Below are 22,624 nucleotides of genomic sequence, written 5' to 3'. Positions count from 1 at the left end.
GGCTTCCACACCAGCGAGGATTTCACCTGGAGGCTGTAGCTATTTGCATCAAGCCAGTGGAAAGTTTTACAAAAAGCTAATTCTATATTAATTTTATAAGAAAACTATTAACATGTGCCACGCAAGCAGAGACATTTCCTGCAGTGTTACAAGAGGTTAGAAAATACCCATCCAGGGGGTGGGGGGGAAGCATGGTACTCAATGCTCTAAAAACATTCAGTGAAGAGAAGATATTGTTACAGTTAAATATCTCACTTACATGTACAATGAGGCATATCTCATTCAAAATAATCATAGTGAAATAAATAAAACCACACAGATATTTTAACACTAATTGAATGGATGTTTTTATCTTAAAATATTTTTACTTTTAAAAACTATGATTAATAATAATACTTTGTATTTATATAGTGTCTTTTATTTGAGGATCTCAAAACATTGTCTACAGGAGGGTGAATTTTGTATTATCTCCCATTTTACAGGTGGGAAAACTGAGGCACAAAGAATTTTGTGTCAAGTTTGGGCACCCAAACACTGAGTCACACAAAACTAGTAAATCCTTGAAAATCTGGGGCTAAGTGACTTGATTAATGTCACACAGCAAGTAAGTAGCAAAACCTGGAACAGAACTCAGGTTTCCTGAATCCAAGTCCCCTGCTCTAACCATTAGGAAGTGCTGTATCACTTAAAATAATGTTTCCCGAAGTGTACAGCATAAACTCCTGGATGGGGATTATAAAAGGCTAGCTAGGAAGCATAGATACACTTCTCAATTGTTCTTCAACATCTCACTTCTCATTTAAAGAAAAAGTCAATCTCTAGCAGTTACGGTTGCAAAGAGAACCTTCAAAGTCTTACACAAGGGTAACCAATGCAGAGGCATCTGCCTGAGTTTGTAGAGAGCCTGAAACAGTAGCTCTGAGTTGTGAATGGCACTGATCATTTCAGTGGGTGCTAACTCAGATGCTGATGATGATATGTTATATGTCCACATTAACTATTTCACTGCTCATCACATATTGTAAGAAAGGAGAGGAAGTGAGATATTATAAAGATCTACACCAGTGTTCCCCAAGATATGGAGGGCATCCTCCTGGGGGAGGAGGGAGAGGAAGGACTAGCTGGGAGTGAGGGGGCACAGAAGGTATATACATTAACATGAGTAAGCCTTTAACAACACATTCCAGGGCAACAGGGGTAGGTACAATTGGTTTCATTTTCTTGGACTGGGGCTCAGCTTCCAAAAGTTTGGGAAATACCACCTTAAATTATAAAGCAAATTATATAAAATATAAAAGCCGGGTTAAAATAACCTTCACGAGCATGGAGCAGAAACTTTCCCAAGGCACTGCAGTGAGCTCATACTGAACCTCTATCATAAAAAGGGGTTGAGGCCCCTTTGAAAACTTGGGAAGTTTGTAGTCTGTAAAACTAGGGAAGTTTGCCTCTCCTGCACCACAATTTTTCCAATTACCAAAATGCACTTAAGTCAATCAGAGTTTGAGGAGTGGTAGGAATGCAACATGGAGACCTCGGAGTGTAAAATGTTGCTACAACCTTCCAAACGCACTACTCTCGAGTTGTTTTCCCCACATGTGTTAAAGATCAAACTGCTGACATCTCCCCCTGTGCTGTGCAAATGGCGCTCAGAATAAAAGAGCAGCCCGATTGTGCGGGAAACGAGGGCTGGGAGCTGGAAACAATAATTGCTTGTCTCCGTTGCACATTCTCTGCAATCAAAATCCAAAAAGCAGGGGGACAGCAGACCCCTTCTCTTCTTTTTAGCCTGTATCTCAGATAGATATTTGGAGAGGAAGCAAACTTTTCACCAAATCCTTTTCAATCCCAAAATTATTCTGACTTCATTATTTTGGGCCTGAGCACGTTAACTTCACTTGCCTTGTCAATAGGATTTAAGGTGTGATGTCAGGGCCGGGGCTCCCTAAGCTTTAACTCAACCAGTTTAGCACGTGCCAAAAGCAGTATGCCTTATCTAGACTAGACTTTTAAAACATGTTAGTTAGCACACGCCAACATAACCCTTTAAAACTTGGCGTAGGCAGCAGATCAAATTTTCAAAAACAACTGAAGTAACTTAGAAACCAAAGTCTCATTTTCAAAAGTGACATAGGCACTTAGGAGCATAAGTCTCTACTTATATATATTTTAGCCAAACAATTACCCAGTGACGTTAGTGGGACTAGTCATACGAATAAGAACTCAGAGGAGTTGTGGCTTGATTTTATTGTCTATTGTGGCATCTGGTGTCACCATAATGGAGATACAATAATAACATCAATACTTCTGAATGAAACCGTCCTGAGCTCCGTAATCAGAAATGCTAAACGTATCAAGAGACATCATAAGGCAGGTGAAATAAAAACAAGGCTTCTTCCTCACTAGATTCCAATGGAGAACAACCAAACAGATCAACAGTTTTATATTAAAAAGAAAATAATTTTTTTAAAAGAATTAGATTTTGTCCCCCACCCTCCCAGTTCTAATACGTATCAAGCCAAATCATCCCTTAATTACAATGAGCAGTTCTGTTTAAAAGGACATACTTGACATGAAAAATCATATGTCTCACTGAAATTTGTGTATCTGCTGTAGTTACTAATAACATCCAAGATTCCTGTGATTGGGAAATGAGAGGACAATATTTTACTCTGTGTCCTCCATATGGTTAATTTGTGCCACTGACAGCATTTTGTGCACAGGCAGTTTCAATTTCCCTTATAGAGCTGGCCCTGATCCTCCAACTGTTCTGAGTATGGTTACCTTTACTACCATGAGTGATGTCAGTGAGACTGCCCAGGGTTACAAAGTTAAGCACATGCATAAGCGTTTGCAGGTTTGAGGCCTTAGCTATCAAAATGGGGAAACTGACTAACTGAAATGACCTTGATAAGTATGTACAGAGGAGCAGTAAAGCTCTAATCCAAAATATTTAAGGCAGTTTTTTTTAAAAATTAGCCCATAATATAAGAAACTGGATGATTTTCAAAGAGGCAGTATTTAAAAAATCATATTGACAGTGTCCATTTTGGACTGATAGCAGGATACAACCCCAGATTTGCCCCCGATTGCTTGGTTTGGCTTTTACTAGACTATTATTGTCTTTTGCTAAAAGCACCAGCAGTTCAAAGTCCAGTTTTCTTCTTCTCATAGCTGTTTTGCAGTTGTTCCTGAGTTATTCAACATTAAAACTTCTTTCCATTCTGCTTGGCCCGCGCCTTGATCATTAGATGTAAATGCTTCAGGAATTTCTCCAGCTCTGCTTCAGTTTAGCAGAGTGACAATCTTAGGCAAATGTTTTCAATGTGTCTTTCAATGTGTTGTTGGTTTTTTGGTGTGTTTTTTTTTAAACCTTCTATTTAACACTGAGCAGTTTTAGAATTACTCTTTTTGACAGAAAATTTCACTTTGACGCTTGTCTTCTGGGAAGCCCTGGCTGTCACAGAAACAAATCTATAGTATAAATGGGAGAGGTGAAGATGCAAAGTGGCTCTGATTCAAGACAGAGAAAAATTTCCTTCTGTTTCAAGATTTCTAAATAGCACCTTTTTAAAAAAGTTGTGAACTTCAAAAGCCTAATGAAGATTTAATCAGATAGACAGATAGATTGAACCAAAAAGACTATAAAAAACCATTAAGACAGACACACACAAAACTTTCACTGACCAAAACTGTACTTATCACTGCTGAAATAACAAGAACAATGGGAGTTGCTTCTAGTCAAAAATCCCCAGTTATTAAAGGAGTGATCAATCTAAAAAATACAGAAAAATCAATTATATGCATTAGAAACCGGTGATGCAAGTGGTTCATTCCTGCAAGTGGCTGAGCTTTCTGACCGAATCCAGCAATGTTCTTATGTATGTGCTTAATTTTAGGTACGTGAGTACTCCCACTGAAGTCAATGGGACCATTCACATACTTAAAGTTAAGCATGTGCGTAAGTACTAATGAGTATCTCACCAAGTATGCAGTACAGCTGGAAAGGAAACCATCCTTATAAATGTTTTTCAAAGTTTCTTGCTTCTTTCTAATTAATACGTTTTTCTTTTCTCTGCCACTACAACTTGAAATTTAATTGGAGGGAAAAAATAATCTGTTATTGGTCTGATCTTTGTAAATTCCTCCCTTAAAAAACTAAACTCTGTCTTGTCTCTTCTGCATCTTCCTTACTAAGACATTTTGGATCTGATGATTCTGAAAGGTGACTCTCTGCTGTGTTTTAATCTGATTTAAAACTTTATCCTGGTCATTGCAAAGTGGGCCTGAAACAGAAAGGTTTGACATGTCTCTGTTAACCAAGCCTTCTTACCTCAGCAGTGCTTGGCATGCAGAAAGACAAAAAGCGCTTTCTTTCTATCATTTTAATGTGGGGAAAACTTTATTTTTAAAATTTCCTCTAGTATGCCAGGTAGAATAAGCAGAACTATTATGTCAGGAATCTTTTCTTTTTCATAAACTAATTTCACTATAAAATCTATGATGGTTTAATCTATGATGAATCCTGACCTGAAACAATGTGGGACTTGCATTCTATTTCACTGCAACTGTAATTTCCACTCTTTCCCTTCCTCTCTAAGCAGGTTCCACTGATTTAAGGTGTTTGGGTCCCTGTGTCCTCTGTTAGATCAATATCTACAACAATCCTTTATTACTGATTATGAAATGATGCCACTCTAAGACCCCATTCACACAAACTTGACAACTTTCTTCTTTAAGACCCTGTTCTCCTGCTCACAGCAAATGCCAAGGAAGGGGTAATAATTCTAAGATTGTCCAGCTGAAAAAAACTTGTGTAAATGTTATTAATAGAGAGTCACGATTTAATATGCATTTAAAAACATCTGTTTCAACCCACCAATATGTAAACGGGTGGTGGGCTATACAACCTACTTTTTGGAAGGCATCTGATCAACTCCACCTTCATATTATTATTTCTTATTTGTATTACCGTAGCTTCTGGGAACCCTTGCCATAGGCTAGGACCCCATTGTGCTGGGAATTGTACAAACAAAACAAAAAGACAGATGCTGCCTTGAGGAGCTTACAGTCTAAGTATATGTAATATCCCAAATATTAATGTCTCATCAGTAAGATTGGTTATTTGTCCTGGTAAAAAAAAATGAGAAAAGCCTGACCCTGTTGTATCAAAAAAGTCAAAAAGTCACAATTCTGTTTGTTTGTTTTTTTAAGGCAAACAGTAACATGGGGAAAAAATAATCAAGAAACACTTTTATTTTCCAGCAGAAATGTGTTAAATAGCTGGTGTTCATCTAACCAAATAATCTGTTAATCATAAAGTCTCTGGGGACAGTATTTCCCTATTTGTCTGTATATTGCCTACTACGTTATTGGCACTGTATTAATATGATTATTAATAATAATATAATAACTCTGCTCAGGGAACAGCTGCTGCCCAATCTGTTATGTGCTTAGTTGTTTTTCTGTTCATGAACTGATGCTGGTTTCCTTTGAATGAATTCTTTATTTGTAAGTTTTGAGCATAGTGGTTGGATGAATGATTTTCAGACTGCAGTTCCACTCGCGATTCCCATTGTTGTGTGATTGGTCACCATGGTCACACACTGTTGTTTCCATTTCCTGGATGACTGAAACGTTTTAAACAAGAGAAGAGGGTTCAGTGGTGACTTTGCCATGTACCAAGTCTCTGCCTACCATGATAGCCATTCCCTGGATCACTGGAGCAGCTATGCTGGTCAGAGCAATAAGGGGAGGGAGTGGAGTCAGTCCCTGGTCTATTCCTCCCCCTCACAATCAACTGCATGAAGTGGAAACATGGCAGCTCTGTGCAGCCTGCTTCCCTCTCACACTGCTACTGCAAGGTAGATAATCAGTACAGGTTGTGCCTCCTCCTGTCCCTGCACTCCATGCAGGCCAAGCCACACTTTAGTGCATAATTAATACGGAATAATTCCCTTTCCAGGACAATTTTGGGCTGTGTAATCACTCATGCTACAATTTGTGACAATCTGGGAATTCACAAACATTTTCAGGAATACCCAGCAGTTGTCCAAATACTCATAAATAACCAATAAAAAGGCCCCATCTGGGTGAATTCATGAACCAGGTTTTTCCACTACCCTGTGGTGGTCTGTGACAGTGTGATAAGGAATCAGCCTTGTTCATAACATTTCAGATGAATTTAACTGGCCCTAGCCAGCATTCTTAGTCGATACTTTACCCATCTGCCTTGTACAATATATTGAACTGATTTCCAGTACCTGCATAAATGACATTGGACTGTAGTTAATAGGTTCTGTCTATCCCCTTCAAGAGCCAGGATAGTCCCTATGTACAAAAACTCACCAAGGGGACGAAAAAACATCAAATTCCCATTAACGCATCAGACAGTCTGGGGATGTGGTGGTGTGCTCAGGCCCCTAACCCTCCCCTTCTCTTTCTTTCTCCCTATAGTCCCTCTTCTCCCCTCCCCCATCAACCCCCCATCTCTGTCGTGTTTTTTACTTTTGTGCTCCTATTAACTCCTCTGTTCCTGATTTCCCCATCACTCCACCCAGGTCATGATTTTATAGATATATATAATCAAAACAAAAATTAAAAAATATACCTGATCAATTTACTTGTATGTTGCACCCTTTGCCTCCCCCCCTTATCTATTTAGATTGCAACCTCTTTAAAGCAGAAACTGTATGCCTCAGTGACCCTAACTGAGGCTGTTAGGCACTACAGCAACAACAACAATAATAATAATAGATCCATTTCCCTCGCGCAGCTTCTCAGCCTGGGGGTAGCTCAGCTCCTACAGGAGCCCAATAGACCCCAGTCTAGCTGCTATCTCCAAACTCTTCTTCAAGGGACGGGTTGATATGGTGGAAGCAGAAAGGGAACCACCAGTGCCCAAAGCCTTCTTTTGGGTAGATTTGATTTGCTATAGGTCAGGAGTAGGCAACCTATGGCACACGTGCTGAAGGCAGCACGTGAGCTGATTTTCAGTGGCACTCACACTGCCCAGGTCCTGGCCACCGGTCCGGGGGGCTCTGCATTTTAATTTAATTTTAAATGAAGCTTCTTAAACATTTTAAAAACCTTATTTACTTTACATACAACAATAGTTTAGTTATATATTATAGACTTATAGAAAGAGACCTTCTAAAAACATTAAAATGTATTACTGGCACACCAAACCTTAAATTAGAGTGAATAAATGAAGACTCGGCACACCACTTCTGAAAGGTTGCCGACCCCTGCTATAGGTTTTGATAGTATTGGATAAGTTGCTATTGTGTCCTGTTTGATTAATCCTGTTTTCATTTTTATAAAAAAGTGAATAATTCCCCAAATTTTCCTGGAACCCCCCCCCCCCCCGAGCTTCTTACCGGTAATCAGACAACAAATCTGGAAACCCTCTGATGAGCCAGCACTTCAGCACAGATTCCTTAATAAAGGAAATAAGTAAATCCCTATCGTGTAAGTATAGTCTCACAAAGTCTATTCACCAACACCATTTTCTTCAATATCGAAACAAATCACTACAAATCTCCACAACCATCCCAGCTCCTTCTGAGGATTTTCTTGAATCCAGGAGCAAATAGAGCTACTGTTTCAGGATCAACCTGAACAGTCTCTAAGAGGGCAACACAACCTTCCTGCCACCCGGCCAGAAAGTTACAAGATTTGCACAGCAGACCTGCCATGCTACAGTCTTGTGTGCGTATCACTTAGCAGCATTAAAGCGGATAATGTGCCTGGGCTGCACAGACAGAGCCTTTACCTGAGTTGTTTGATGGACAGTTTTTTTATTTGCTTCAAGCAGCCTGGACAGGAAACCCCAAAATCCTAGAACAATAAATCTTTTGATTATTTTTTAAAATTTGAGAGTGAAATAAAAATATGTAGGCAGCCAGGGCTATGCGCTGGACTATATGTTTCCAGGCCTTCCCACACACCTCAAGCACACTGCTTTGAAGGGTAGATCCAACTTCTTACTTTAAAAGCACAATCTCCCAGTGGCCTTGTGTTAAGGGCTGTGAAGAAGTTACACAATAAAGAGGTCACATGCTAGAATGCCAGAATGATGGGCACGTTATAAAAAGCCTAAACTGACAACAAGATAGAAAGCATAAGGAGCATTACCACTTGGTAACTTCACACTAGAGGTGGACTTGATTCCTTTCATTTGCTAAAAGCAGTCACACAGACCTAGAGCCACAAAGAGGTGTAAGCATTGCAATACCTAATTTTAGGCACCCTGCCACCCAGGGGAAGCCTCAGCCTAGGATTCCTAGGCACCCCAAATACCATACATAAGGAGAGTTACGTGCTTAAGAAAGGGATCCTCAGAAGATTGCAGATTGAGCAGGAAGCTGTCTAAGATAACCAGTAGGAAATGACAAGGAGAGGGGTGGGGCCAAAGCCTCATTCGTCAAAGGGAAGTAGGCACCAAACTCTGGGCCGGAGAGCCTTGAACTGGGATTTCTCATATCCCAGCAGAGTACCTGACTACCAGGCTATTGGGTGTTCTTAGCAGGGGGGAAGGTGTCTTTCTGGCCCCTCTCAATTACTCATTGAACCTGTTCCAGTATGAAGAAATAATTTTTGGTGTAGGGTCTTGAACCCAGTTCTCCCATATCCAAGGGGAGTGCTCTAGCTCTAGCCTATTGAGTATTCGGTGGATATTTATGCATACATACATGCACAAGCCCCAAAACCTTGTAAGCTAATCACCCCCAACCATCTTTTGTGGGGGCTAAGCACGCTTTGAACACGCCTGCCAGGTTGGACCGTGCAGGTGAGGGAATACCTAGTTTGAGAATCCCACCAGGGCTTAGGTGTGAGCCAGGGCACCACGCAACTCAGCAGCATCAGGATTCAAGTCAGCTGTACACATGCCCACCAATGGAAACTTCCTTTGGCGACATGTAGAATATGTATTCGGGCAGCCCCCCAACGCTGGTTTAAGTAGCAGTGTAGATGGTGAGGTGAGTAGAGTACAGACACACCTGAAGGCTGTGGGTATGAACCTGAGTACATATCTTACATGGCTCTCTACTAGCCCAAGCCAGGCTTTCCCATCTACATTGCTATTTTTAGTACATATTTTAATACAATTTTTAATATTTTTAGAGATTACCCTGCTGCTTCCCTGCTGCTAGAGCCTTTCCCCGCTGCAGGGAAAGAGTTGGGCATCAGGGAAAGGCTCCGGCAGTGGGGATACAGTGGGGAAATGCTCCCTCCTGTCCTGCCAGAGCTTTTCACTGACACATGTAGCTACACACAGCACTGGGGACACAGTGTGTTTTCCAGCGTAGCGTGTAACTACGCAGCCCTTCCATACCACACAAAGTGGTGTGTAGTGTAGAGGTAGCCTTAGGCTCCATTGGAATTTCGAGGCCTACAGCATTAGGCAGAGTTAGGTAGTAGCTGAGAGGTGGCTTTGAGGATCTGAGTGGCAAAAGTGCATCTCGGCTGCATTAAGTGGCAATGAGGCACCTAAGTCCCTTTGTGGATCTAACCCTCTAGCTTTCCTCTAGCTTTCTCTATGATTGATCCAGCATCTCAGAACATCAGAGAGAGATGCCAGTACACAAATCAGGAACACGTGGTGACTTTACAGATGGGGAGGGCAGTGGCTGGTGGTGAATGCCTGACTGGAGTAGTTGAGACCCCGGGTAACTGCCCAAGGAAGAGGTCATGATGATTTCAGTGGGAATTTTGGATGATCAGCACCTCTGAAAATTAGGCCAAAAAGGCTCAGATCTAAAAGGTCAGCACCATAAAGCTACCGTGAGTGGTAGGTGCTCAGCACCTTACAGGACCTGTCCCTAATACAGTAGCTAGCAGGTAAACAAGACTTCAGCATAACTTTAGGTTTATCATACGGCACAACATGATAAAAAATAGGCACTTTGTTACTTCATTTCATTTTTAAATGATGTATATCACAGTCAGAGTTTAAGACCAAAAGGGACCACCAGATCATCCAGCCTGACTGCCTGTATATCACAGGTCACCCGTACCACTCAGCCACCCGCACATTAAAACTAACAGTCAGAATTAGTATCACAGCCCTGTGTGTGTCTGGTAAATACATAAAAAGAGTAATTTCAGAAGCAATTGCTACATTTGCAAGAGGAAATGTTGTCTAAAGATTTATGATCACCCATCTCAATTATTTCATGGAGGTTTATTTAAGCTTAGGCAGCATTTGGTATAATGTATGGGCTAGACCTTGCTCCCACGGAAACCAGTGGGAGTGTTGCTGTTAGCTACTGTGAGAACATGAGCAGATCCTATTCATTTTATTTCCTGTACTTTTCTCACCCAGATACACAGGAATGCTAATGGCAGAATAAAACCAGGTGAAATGTAATGCACATCCAAATGATTTCAGAAGCACAGACTAAGATGTAGGGATAGCAGAACAGCACTGGGAAGATCTGGGAGCCAAGTTACCCAAAATGTGATTTGTAAAGGTCATAAACAAGCCAGAACACCTTGATATTTAAACAAATAACAGCTTCGATCTTATGAAAGGATTTCTGAATGGGATTGAAGCTCATCAAAGCACCAAGCTGGCTCCTAGTAACTGTGAGAAAATCACCTTCAGTCTAATTCTCCTGAAAGAAGCAAATGGGATGAGGGAATGGACAGAACTCTCCTTCCTGAGCCCCATGTTGGACATGGCTATCTACAGCCCGGGAGAGTTGCACAAGGTAAATACACTTCCCAATGTGAAGTCCACAGGAATTGTTGGTGGTGCGAGACTGATTGGAGAAACCAGAGACATTCTGACATCTCCCGATCATGAGCTTTGGGTTAGTGTGTGGCAGTCCAGATCAGTTCAATAGACAGTCTGATAATATTGTATTATAAAGATTATTAAGTATGAGGTTTAGGCTTGTGAGACCACAAAGGGGTTTATAAGCTATAACCCTGAGTTTGGAATTGTGATTCTTCCCTGCTGATGGAACTTGTGACTCTGCACTTGTGAGATAATTATCCAGCCACTCTCTAACATTAGTTTTATTTTCTTAAAATAATGTATTGATTAATTGAAAATCATAACAATGCTAGGGTCTAACAGTATAGCCTTGATGCAGGTATAGTGCATGCAATTTGCTATGCAAACTTCTACAAATCGCTCTGCCGAAACTCCCTCAGTCCTGATCTGCATCCCTATTACAATCCTGGGACATCTTCAGCAGCTCAGTTGTATAAATTATGTGGAGGTTTTGCAATGTGTGCAGATGTTTATTAGAATTTTTGATGAGAGACCACCAAATTTATGTTCCCTTGTGACCTAATCTAGTGTTGAATGCAGCTCTCCAAAGGTAAGGTGAGGTGCTGGTGCTGGTGCACCAAGGCCTCAATATTGGGACCACGTCCACAGAAATGTGCTGATTATTAATATAACTTGTGTCAATACCTAACCAGTTTGTAAGCTATTCTTCAGAAACCGTAAATCCGTTATTTTAAGGCCGGTTGGCAGTAACTTCTTTTCAAGCTATGCCCAACAGCTTCTTGCCTGCTGGGGATGTCACTGGGGATCTCCATTTGACAACGCTCTAGGTGTTTCTTATGTGCCCATCATGGAAGGCAGGGCCCTTGTCAGTGTGGTGGGGAAACAGAGATAGATTAGATGTCAACATGAAAGTAAATCTTAAGAAGACAAACTGTTAGTGGCTGGCCTGAAGTATTTGCTGGCCTCACTCTGGCCTACATTACAATCATAATTTACATTTACAAATATAAACATTTTAGATCTTACATTGTCTCTGAAGCAATCTTTGGACAACTACTTTGCATCTGTCACTGGGTCTTCTTCACACCATCTTCACAATATTGTTAGATCAATAGGGTTACTTAGCAAATGGCACATGGAGATATTAATTTTTCTAATCCTTTTGTCACTTCTCCGAATGATTTTGTAACTCATCATTTTCTAGTCTGCAAGTTTACTCAGTTAAAATATTGTATTTGGTATGAATGCTGCTGCTAGAGCTTTAACTGGACGTAGGTTTTCTGATCATGTTACAGTTTTAAAATATCTTTACTGGCTTCTAGTAACATTTCAGTTTAATTTTACAATAATAACACTTAGCATTTTTCTGAAAAATATCCCAGTGTTGCTAACAATGTTCAGTGCACTATTAGTGATAGTAGTTGTGGAAGTCCTCGTGTAGATGTGGTACGGGAGAATGCCAATATTTTTAATATTGTGTTGTGTAGACCAGCTCTAAGCAGGGTTAGATGACGAGGCGCTTTAAAAGAGAAGGACTGCCTGGAGTCCTGTTTACACTATGATTCCCATTGTTGTTGCTGCCAGTGGAGATGTACCATTTTTAGCAAAGGTGGAAGTATTTGTTCATTCATTCGTTCATTTAAAAGGCTAATGTGGTTCAACCGAAAAGATTAAATGAAAGCTGGGAACACCATGGACCCTGACTAGCAAATTCTCATCATTTCATCTCTGCTTCTACTATTTAATATTAAATGCTTCCCTCTCCCCTGCTACAAACTGTACAATATCATTAAAAGTGTTTGCACAACATGTTTGAGCAGTAATATTTGGTCACAAACTAATAAAATTCCATCACTAGGTACTGAGAAACCCAACCCTTCTGGGAAACTATGATAATCTAGGAAGCCTTTTTTATAGTATACTAATACTTAAAGGAAGTATTTTTTCACACAACTCACAGTCAACCTGTGGAAGTCCTTGCCAGAGGATGATGTGAAGGCCAAGACTATAACTTGTTCAAAAAAGAACTAGATAAGTTCATGGAGGATAAGTCCATCAATGGCTGTTAGACAGGATGGGCAGGGATAGTGTCTCTAGCCTCTGTTTGCCAGAAGCTGGGAATGAGCGACAGAAGATGCGTCACTTGACAATTACCTGTTCTGTTCATTCCCTCTGGGCACCTGGCATTGGCCACTGTCGGAAGGCAGGATACTAGGCTAGATGGACCTTTGGTCTGACCCAGTGTGGCCATTCTTATGTTCTTATAGTAGAAAACTCCCACCAATGTAACTAAAAAATTGATTTAGTTACACCAGCATAAACCCCTGCTATAGATGCACTTAAACTGGTTTACATTGCACTTAAACTGATTTAGCTTAAAGCATAAATTGGTTGAAGTGCTTTTTGAACCAGTTTCAGTACATGTACATTAGTGGTTTGCCCTGGTGTAATTACATTGATTTTAATGGGTTTAGTTACACCAGCACATTTTATAATATAGACCAGGACTCAGAGAGAGAGAGAGAGATTTAAAAAGCATGTTGGTCCTTGAGGGCCTAGGACTGCAAACCTTGTTTCATGCAAGAAATCCATTGACTTCAATAGGAATACTTCACTTGTGTGAGTAATTCTTACTCATGTGAAGAGGGGTTTGCAGGATCAGGCCCCACTGCAATAGAAATGTTATTTTCTGGATGTACCAGACTTAGAATTGTAGAATCATAGAAACGTAGGGCTCGAAGGAACCTCAAGAGGTCATCTAATCCATCCCCTGCACTGAGCCAGGGTCTCTCGATCTCTCTCTTGCTTTTCCATCTGAAAAAAGCATCAGTTTTCTGTAAAGACAGATATAGATACACCAGGACACCTCTGCCTTAGGGAGACTAGCTAATCTGATATTTGATATAAGAGCTCAGCCTGAAGTGGGAGGAGGGAGACATGATGGATGGTTAGTAGGAAGTTACTTGACTTGTGCCTGTAATAGAAGCTCTTTAGATTTTCCCTGAGATCTCGTCACAGACGAGAATGTCCTTTGAATTCCCACCTTTTCCCATTTCCTGCAGATGGAATAATTTTGGATAGCTTTGGATATTCAAAATAAGTAACAAAGAAATCAAGACATTGTTTGACATGCTGTCTCCTTTCTAAGACTCTGTTGTCTTGGAAACAATTCCTAGATATTTTCATATTATTCCATTACCTGCAGTCTTAGTTCAGTGTGAACAATTCACCTCCTTGCATGAAGAGTTTAACAGGCATGACAGCGGAAATCACCAATTCAATAAGATAGAGATTACTGTAGAGATAAACCCTTCTCACTCACTCGCTCTTTTCTCAAGAATGAAAGGTCAAAGTTGGATGAACTTGAGCAACACAAACCTAGTCTGAGCTCCCACACTGAACTCCTGGTTCCCATCTAGACAGCTCCATCTCCTTTTCTCTACAATGTCACCTTCTGACAGCAATAGCATCCACTCTGTGGGCAAAGCACAGGGGGAGCATACATGTCCTAGAGGTTACATTTTCATTATTTCCTCAAATTATCAAATACAGTACAGACTATCATAGTCTCAGCCACTTCTGCTCAACTACACATTTAGAGCTTTCTGTCTAACACTTAATTCTAAGACAGCATTTGAGATCTGCAGATCACAAAGGGGGGTAGATTTCATACACCCCATTTTACAGATGGGCAAGCTGAAGTTAATGTTCCACACCAAGTGAGTGGCAGAATTAAGAATGGAACTGAAGTTTCCCAACTCCTTTTCCTCTGCCTGGGTTGCCTCACCACACTCTATCAGATAGGTCTTAAGCAAAACTCAACTCTAAACAATCAAAGCTGGAACCATATTTTGCAGCTTAGGCCCATGGAGGCTACGTCCATCAATGGCTATTAGCCAAGATGGTCAGGGATGCAACCCCATGCTTTGAGTGTCCCTAAGCATCTGACTGCCGGATGGTGGGACTGGACGACAAAGAATGGATCACATGATAATTGCCCTGGTCTGTTCATTCCCTCTGATGTATCTGGCATTGGCCACTGTCGGAAGACAGGATAGTGGGCTAGATGGACCATTGGTCTGACCCAGTATGGCTGTTCTTAAGTTATTATTTCTAACCTATGTACAAATATACATGTCTTGTGTATATTACATTATACATAGATGTATATACATGAATAGGAATGTATGTAATAACATATATACATTACAATAACAAATAAATGGTGATTATATCTCTATGATCAATTGTGGAAGCATGTGGTAAACTGTATTTATTGTTGCAGAAATTACCAGCCCTTTGACTTGCTTACCTGCTTTCTGCCCACTAATCCCTCTTGGCCAGGATTACTTCCCAGTTCTAAACCTCTGAGCAGATTTAGACAGCCGCTGTTTGTTGTAGTTATTCTAGACATCCTTGCTTTCTCCTTTCCTCAAAGTCTGGAATTTCCCCCACAAAATTACATGATGCTAAAGTGCAAGATGATCAGTATTCAGTCCAGGAGCACGTTTAAGATAAATAGCTCATGAACACTTAGGTCTAGGCAGAAGAGCTTTATACCATTGGAAAGGACATGGGAATTCCCCCCTTGCCAAGGGTGTAACGCTTTTGTCCCTAATCTTGGTAGGACACAAGTCATCACCCCATAAAATTAGGACAGTGTAGTGGAGCTTTTTTATAGATCTTTCTAAAATGCATTATTTTCTCTCCCTCTAAAGCCCCACAGTAACTAGGCTGCATGCCTTGACAGGAAGAAGGATATGAAATGCTGACCGAATTTGACAAAATGTAAAACTCTCAAACATTTCTCAAATGTTTTCTTCTGTAAAATATGTGGCATAAACAATATCCTGGAGGACTGTGTAGTATCAAGATGTTACAGGCATTTGTTTAGGGAAATGTGCATATTTCACTGGTGGCTTCTCTGCTTGTAGTATGGCTATCTTAAACTCAAAGAGTAAAAACGCTTACCACGCCCCTGTGTTCTCGCTCGCTCTCTCTAATACAAATAATGCGCCTGTGTAGATCTCTAAAATTACAACGTAGGCAACTGAGGCTAGGTCTACACTACCCGCCTGAATCGGCGGGTAGAAATCGACCTCTCGGGGATCGATTTATCGCGTCCCATCGGGACGCGACAATCGATCCCTGAATCGACGCTCTTACTCCACCAGCGGAGGTGGGAGTAAGCGCCGTCGACAGAAAGCCGCAGAAGTCGATTTTGCCGCCGTCCTCACAACAGGGTAAGTCGGCTGCGATACGTCGAATTCAGCTACGCTATTCACGTAGCTGAATTTGCGTATCTTAAATCGACTCCCCCCTGTAGTGTAGATGTACCCTGAGAGAAAAACTGTGCTTCAAAGGAAAATCCAGATTTCGAATGTACCCACAAAAACTTCAATCACAAATTTCTGATGAGCAGATGAGCTCACTAAACTCTCTCCCCAGCCTGCTAATTTCACTCCATCACTAATGAAAGATACAATTGTAAATGATGATGAATAAATTATACATAAAGGATGGAAAGATACAGTGATTGACACACTCAGGACGTTAGCGCTGATCATGTTTAGCCTACAAATACCTGGAAACCCAGAGATACCAGGGACGTGTGTTAATTGGTTGTCTAAAAACGTTACTGGACTGGGCATTTCAGTGTCTGATTTAACCTAACAGCTAGTTTTCCCCATCTCTGACATGCGGATAATATTTACCCACTTCCCAGAGGCACAGAACGCTCCGACTCATGAATGTTTGCAGCGCGCGTTGAGATGCGCAGGTGAAAGGCAGCAGCGCTGTGCAAAGTGCACATGGGAGTGCTCTAGACGAGGTCATTCGGGGCAGGTCAAGGCCAGGCCCCCTACAGCAGTTAATCTGCAGCACTAGGGCCCAGAGTCATGGGGCGATATTGCTCCCCTCGGCCGCGAGCTCTGCTCTGGAACCACTACAAACCCTTGGCTAGGGGGGTCCGGCTGCTGGGGCCGCAGTGTGAGCAGGGCGGGGGGCCGGGCAGCAAGAAAGGAGGAGGCTTGCAGGGCTTGGGAGGCTCGCGGATCCGGGTGTTGAGCTTCCCTCTGGCCGCCTGCAGCTGCTCTGCTCCCGGCAGGGTCTCACTCTCCACCCAGCCCAACGCCTGGCCCCGGGAGCGCAGCCAGCACCTACGTGTTAACCCGTCCAGCCCACTACAGCCCGCTCCGCCGCCCCCCAGGCCCCGAGGGAAGCCCCCGCCCGAGTCGTGAGCGGCGCAGACAGAAGAGTCCTTTCAGCCAAGGCTGTGCATGTGCCGGAGCCCTGCTCAGAGCTGATTTCAGCGCCTGCCTCCTGCCAAGCGTGGGCAGGCTACGTCCTCCATTAGCTCCCAGCCCCGGGCAGCTCCCTGTGCCATTCCTCTGCGCTCTCGGGTAGCCTCGGGCTACCTTGATCTGTCCTTCATCCGCCCCTCGCCCAGCCGCACGCAGCCGGCCCTGCACACGCACCCAGCGGCTCAGGCAATGCAAGGCAAACCCATAGCAGTACCGCGCACACAGCCTGCCTGCTGCCCCGGCGCCCAGGCCTGCTCCCTGCGCCCGCCCCCCTGGCGCTTCGGCCGCGTGGCTGCGGGACAAGGCCAGTTCTGAGACCCAGCGGGCGTCCTGCTGCTCCGGGCTCGCCCCCAGCCGGCCTGCTCGGCCCAGCCATCCACCGGAGCTATGCGGGGTGGTGGGAATAAACCGCAGTGGAGATCCTGAGCCATCCCCCCGTTATGTCTCTAAGGCCTGGGCTCCGGGCCCTGCGTAGAAGAGCGGAATTGGGGTTCACCCCGTGCCGTGTGTGTGTGTGTAACTGATATGGCCACTGACTGGAGCAAGGGCGCATTTTTAAGGATTTATTGACAGTTGTGGGGCGTTTTTCCTTTCTACGACTCTGCGCTGATCACGTAATTACAGAATAAACCAGCCCCTGGCTCCTCACCCAATGCGCGCACGTTCATGTAGGGCTCCATCCTCTACTCCTCACTCAGGAAAACCGGCATTGGCCGCCGGATCTCTCTCTGTGTGTCACACACACTCACTTAGAAAGTCTCCACACAGCCCCTGCCATGCCGTGTGCATATTTCAGAACAACCCAGTTCACCCGCGAGGGGGGTTTAATCCAGAATGCCTTTCCATAACTTTGTGATTCGAATCCAGCTTCAGACTTGTGTAAACTGAGTCTCATAAAACAGCACAAGATTCATTCTGACGACAAGATTCATTGCTAAGGCATTAATAACTTGCATCTACTGGAGAGATCTTTATAAACCTAGAAGATTTATCCAAGTCATTCTCCCCCTCCACAGGGCACATCCGGGCAGCAGATATTGCCCTTCACTTCAGGACAAGGTGGGGCTCTGTCCAGCTTGGGATCTCAGGTCTCATTACTGTTGAATACACTCTAATGCGAGGCCTTGGGCATGGCCGGGAAGTCCCAATACTCGGTGGTTTGTTTAACCGAAAGGGAGATGTGTGAATGTGAAAAGAGTTGGCTCCCCGGTGCACGTGGTTTTGTGCGGAATGGCTTTTGTAAGATCCACCGAGAGAGTCGCAAAAAAGGAGCTTCCAAACAAGAATGAAAATGAGACGCAGCGTGAGGCAGCAACACCAGCATTAGCTTTGTTTCTTTAGGGAAGGAGATAGGGGTCCCAGAACACGAAATTCACAAGCAATCCTGACAACATACAGTCATCCACCTCGCTCGGGCAGATCCCCGGGGAGAGGTGTTAACACCTCAGCTATTCCATATTAAACCCAAACCCCGGTCGCCTTGATAATAAAGAGAAAAATATGGAATTGAAGTATCAAACGAGTCCCAGCTACGCCCGGGTTCCATTAAATATTAGTCTATACAGACAGACACCGCAATATGTTAGCATGAAGTACTATTAATTATTGGTTATTAAGTATTGATTACTTATTTATTATTTATAATATTTCATGCTCGACCCAATTATCGTGATTTTAAAACTTCTCGAGATCCAATTTTGTTTCTTTAATTTCAATTTAATAAAAATAAAAATAAACCCTGGTAGATAACGGAAAACTTTTAACAAAAATAGACTTGAAAATATGGAATTTATGGGAAGTAATAATAATAAATCCATTGTCAAAGTACAACATTGTTGATTATTTGCTGTAATATTTGATGCAAGGACTTTGAGTTTGGGGTATTATCTTTTTTTTTAACTTCTAATGCACCTTTTGAGATTTATTAAGATTTAAATACTTTAGCTTCAAAGTTTGCATTTAATTGGTATTTTTTTTGTAAATAAGCATGGTATATGCTATACATATATATGTAGATAGATAGAGATATTTCTATCTATAACAGCTAATCTATTTTCACCAGCAGCAAAGGAAAACTACAGTAGATTTGGACTGAATGGATTTAATGAAGTGACTGTGCAAATTGCACTCTCAGATTTTTTAAAATTTATACTAGCACCCTAAAAATATTTTAAAATCTGGTCTTGATTTGCTGTGCTTTATGAAAACACTTTGCTTTCCAATATTTCAGACGTTAGCTGCCGTGTTTACCCGCTTTCCAGTCTGGCTCTTTGGGGGTCTCACTTTATTCCAAATTCATGCAGAAATGAGCAAGTTAAACAGTCTTATGTTTTGTGTGTAGCCTCCATAAAGGGTATTAATTGGAAATTAAAATAACGAAAAACGGGATAACACGCAGATGTGCCAGATTACTGGAGACGGGATTTGATTGATTGATTGATTGATTTTCCTGAGGAATCATTTGTAAACTTGATTTACTTTTCTTTTCTTTTTTCTTCTTTTTTTTCTTGTCTCCACTTTTTCTCATTGCTAGGGAGCATTTTCTTCAGGGAATTCCCTAATCATAAAATTTTAGGCAGGTCTCTGAGTTTCAGAGGAAGAAGAAATTGATGTTGTTGCAATTCAGATTACTATTATTAATAATAAAAATAACAATTCCTTGAGAGCTGGAGGGAAGGAGAAAGGGTCTCTAGAATTTTCAGTATTTTCCCACCTTCCTTTTTTTAAAATCCTTTTTTACAATTGTAAAATTTTGACCAGTAACTTTCTGTCCGATTTTTATGCTGGATTTGAGAAAAGCGATCTTTATGTAATCGTTTAAATTGTACAAAAAATAAGTATTTGCGTCCCAAAGTATCGTGGGTTCAAGTGAGTACGGGAGGCAGTGATTTTTTCAGCGATTAACAGAAAACTCTACCTTTTGCCCCCAGACACAAAAAGTGATTTGGAAATTATATAGAATTCCCTTTCGCCCCTAATCATAATAATCATAATAATAATTGCTGTCATTCGCATTTTAAGAGATTGTGTAGCTGCAAAAAGCCGAAGGCAACTAACCTAGCAAGACGGTTGTTCATCTGGTGAAAAGGAATAATTTTCACCCAGTGTCTATTTTCTTTCCCCCCGTAGCTCTAGCCGTGGCATTGATTTGTACTTCTGTATTCCCTGAGTACATTTACAGACAGGGACTTCTATGGAATACATTTGCTTTTTAAAATGGAGATTAGGCATGAGTAAAATCAGCAAGGGACAACAGTTTAATTTTTTTACTCAGGCAAATCTCTTAATTAAGTCAAGATTTTAATTTTTTCATCTAGTGAAAACTAAGAGAATCCAGCCTGTTCTTTCAGACAAACCACTGCAGGAATCCGAGCTGGGGCCAACCGGCCTGTCTTGTACCTTTTGTGTTGTTAACCCCGGGGGTTGTTTTCCATATATTACGCAGTATCTGCCATTGAATGCACGTAGACAGTATTGAATCTATTAGTGTAATTAATATTTTATTTAAATTACGCCGTATTTTAATGTATTTCATTTCGTTCCCTTTCCCTTTCTACCAGAAAGGTTGGACTCGAGGAGGGCCAGGCCCAGGGCGCAAGCGGGGAGATCATTACAACGGGCCGCCTGGCCGGGAGCAGAGCTCCCCACTGAAAGTAACGGCGAGCCCCGCGCAAGGGCGACGGGCCCGTATGGCCCGGGGCTGTCGGTCTGAACCATGGGCTGGCTGCTGCGCGCCTGTCCCTACAGCGCTGGAGCCTCTCTGCAGCACAGAGCGCTAGCGGGGCACGAGCGCCAGATCCCTCCGGCGCCCGATCCTGCCGCCTCCACACTCAATGGCACTTTGCCCGTTGGCCTCCCCGGGGTCAGGATCAGGCCCCAGCCCTCTGGTAAAGCTCAGGGCGAGCGCGCGGCGCTCGCTGCTTTGCTGAACAGGGCATTTTACCCACGCCTGCTGCTCCCTGCGTTGCTGTGCTGCTTTCACTGGCCAGCCCCAGCACGGGCGTTTCTCACAATCCCTGCTCAGTCAGCCCGGCTGGAGCTTTCGCCTCCTGCCAACAGCTGTTCGTCTCGGACTGGGCACTTTTGTTTTCATAGCGCGCTCGCAGGAGCAAAGTGTCTGCAAAAGCCGGGGGAGGAGGGTTTACAGGCGAGGCCGATCACGGAGCGTGCTTGGGAGTGCGGAACCGGGGGGAACCTACTCGCCCCACAGGATTAACCCCCCACACTCCAGTACACCGTGACCCGCTCAGAAATGGCACTAGTTGCTTAGCGGCGCAGGAAATCGCTCAGCGCCCTGCAAAGCGGCGGAGCAAGGAAAGGCGTGTGTCCGAGCAGTGCCCAGCGCGCTAGAGAGAGCAGGGGGAGAAGCAGCGGAGCCGGGCCCCGCCTGGGGGCTGTCAGAGCCAGAGAAAGTGAGTCTCGGCTGGGTGGGAGACATTTCCCCTGGCTCCCCTCTACGCAAACCAGCCTGCAGGAGACGGAGCTGTGCAAGGCTCTGCCGCCCGGCGAAGAGGCCCGCGGCTGCTCCGGGCGGCGTACCGGCTGCGAGTGGCTCTTTAGCTAACGGGAGGGAAGCGGGGTGGGGATAGAAAAGGCGGGTCACTAACCGGGGTTGAGGTCCAGGCACTGGGTCGGGTCTTCGTTCTCCCCTAGCTGGCCATTGGGGCTGAGGCTCTCCATGGACAAATCCAACCCCTTGTCCTCCCAGTCTCGCAGTTTCCGCTTTTTATTTGTCCCAATCAAGGCTTCTACCGAGAAAGCGTGAGCCCGGGAGCTGAGGGCTACTGCAGATCTTCTCCGCTCACTCATCTTAGCCCCCAGCCCGGAGCCGCGCCAGAGGAGCAACCAGGGGCTCGGAAGGCAGAGCTTGGGGAGCAGAGGCAAAGCCCGTCGCCTCTCTCCCCACCAGCCCCTCCCCAGCTGCGCCTCCAGAAGAGCCCTGAGTCCTCTGTAGGCTCTACATGAGGCAGGGCCGGGCGAGAGTGGGCAGCCCAGGTCCTCAGCACTTGCTCAGAGGGATTGCAGGCTGGATTTCATCTTTTTTTTTTCCCCTCTCCTTTCCCTTCTGCCTCCCTCTGATTGATACAAACTTCTGGGAATTTTTTTTCCAAAGAGTTAGGCAGGCTGCTTGCGCCTGTCAAAAAAAAAAAAAAAGTCCCTGGCCAATAGGAGGAAGGGAAGGAGAGAAACCCAAAAGCTGCAACCCAATGAGGAGGGGAGGGGGACTCAGGCTTGAGCGCTAGGAATTTGGCCTGGTGGGTCCTGGAGGAGAATTAACTCTATAAAGAATGGAGCCGTGCAGGAAAAAAATCTAGCTATAAATGCAGCGAGGTAACAACTCCAACGCTAATCTAATCCCCAGCGCACCCAGAGTTTTTAGTGACTTCTGGCCACTAAAGCACCAAACATCATAGTATTTGAATGGGCCTTAAAACCTGGGACTATTTGCAGGACGCCCTCAAACGCCGTGCTGTTGTCTTTGTTGCTGTTGCTGGTGGTTGTGGTGGTGGTTTCCCTTTCAAAAATAACGGCGTTGTTTATTAGACCCGTTTTCCCTGAGAATGGTGTCTCTTTTTAAGTG

At 43.4% G+C, this 22,624-nt stretch overlaps 1 protein-coding gene across 1 annotated transcript in view; it reads right to left on the bottom strand.

Annotated features, from left to right (window-relative positions):
* TBX15 (T-box transcription factor 15) overlaps positions 1 to 21,852 on the bottom strand; it is a 130,103-nt gene extending 108,251 nt beyond the window's left edge. Inside the window, exon 1 of the mRNA XM_034766874.1 lies at positions 21,651 to 21,852. Coding sequence (XP_034622765.1) covers positions 21,651 to 21,852 — 202 coding nt within the window. The remainder of the gene's footprint in view (positions 1 to 21,650) is intronic.
* Positions 21,853 to 22,624: the final 772 nt, after the last annotated feature.

This window comes from Trachemys scripta, chromosome 1 (assembly GCF_013100865.1).
Source record: "Trachemys scripta elegans isolate TJP31775 chromosome 1, CAS_Tse_1.0, whole genome shotgun sequence".
In the NCBI taxonomy this organism is placed as follows: Eukaryota; Metazoa; Chordata; order Testudines; family Emydidae; genus Trachemys; species Trachemys scripta.
Note: the sequence above shows the minus strand (reverse complement) of the source record. Positions and strands in the feature narration are given on the sequence as shown.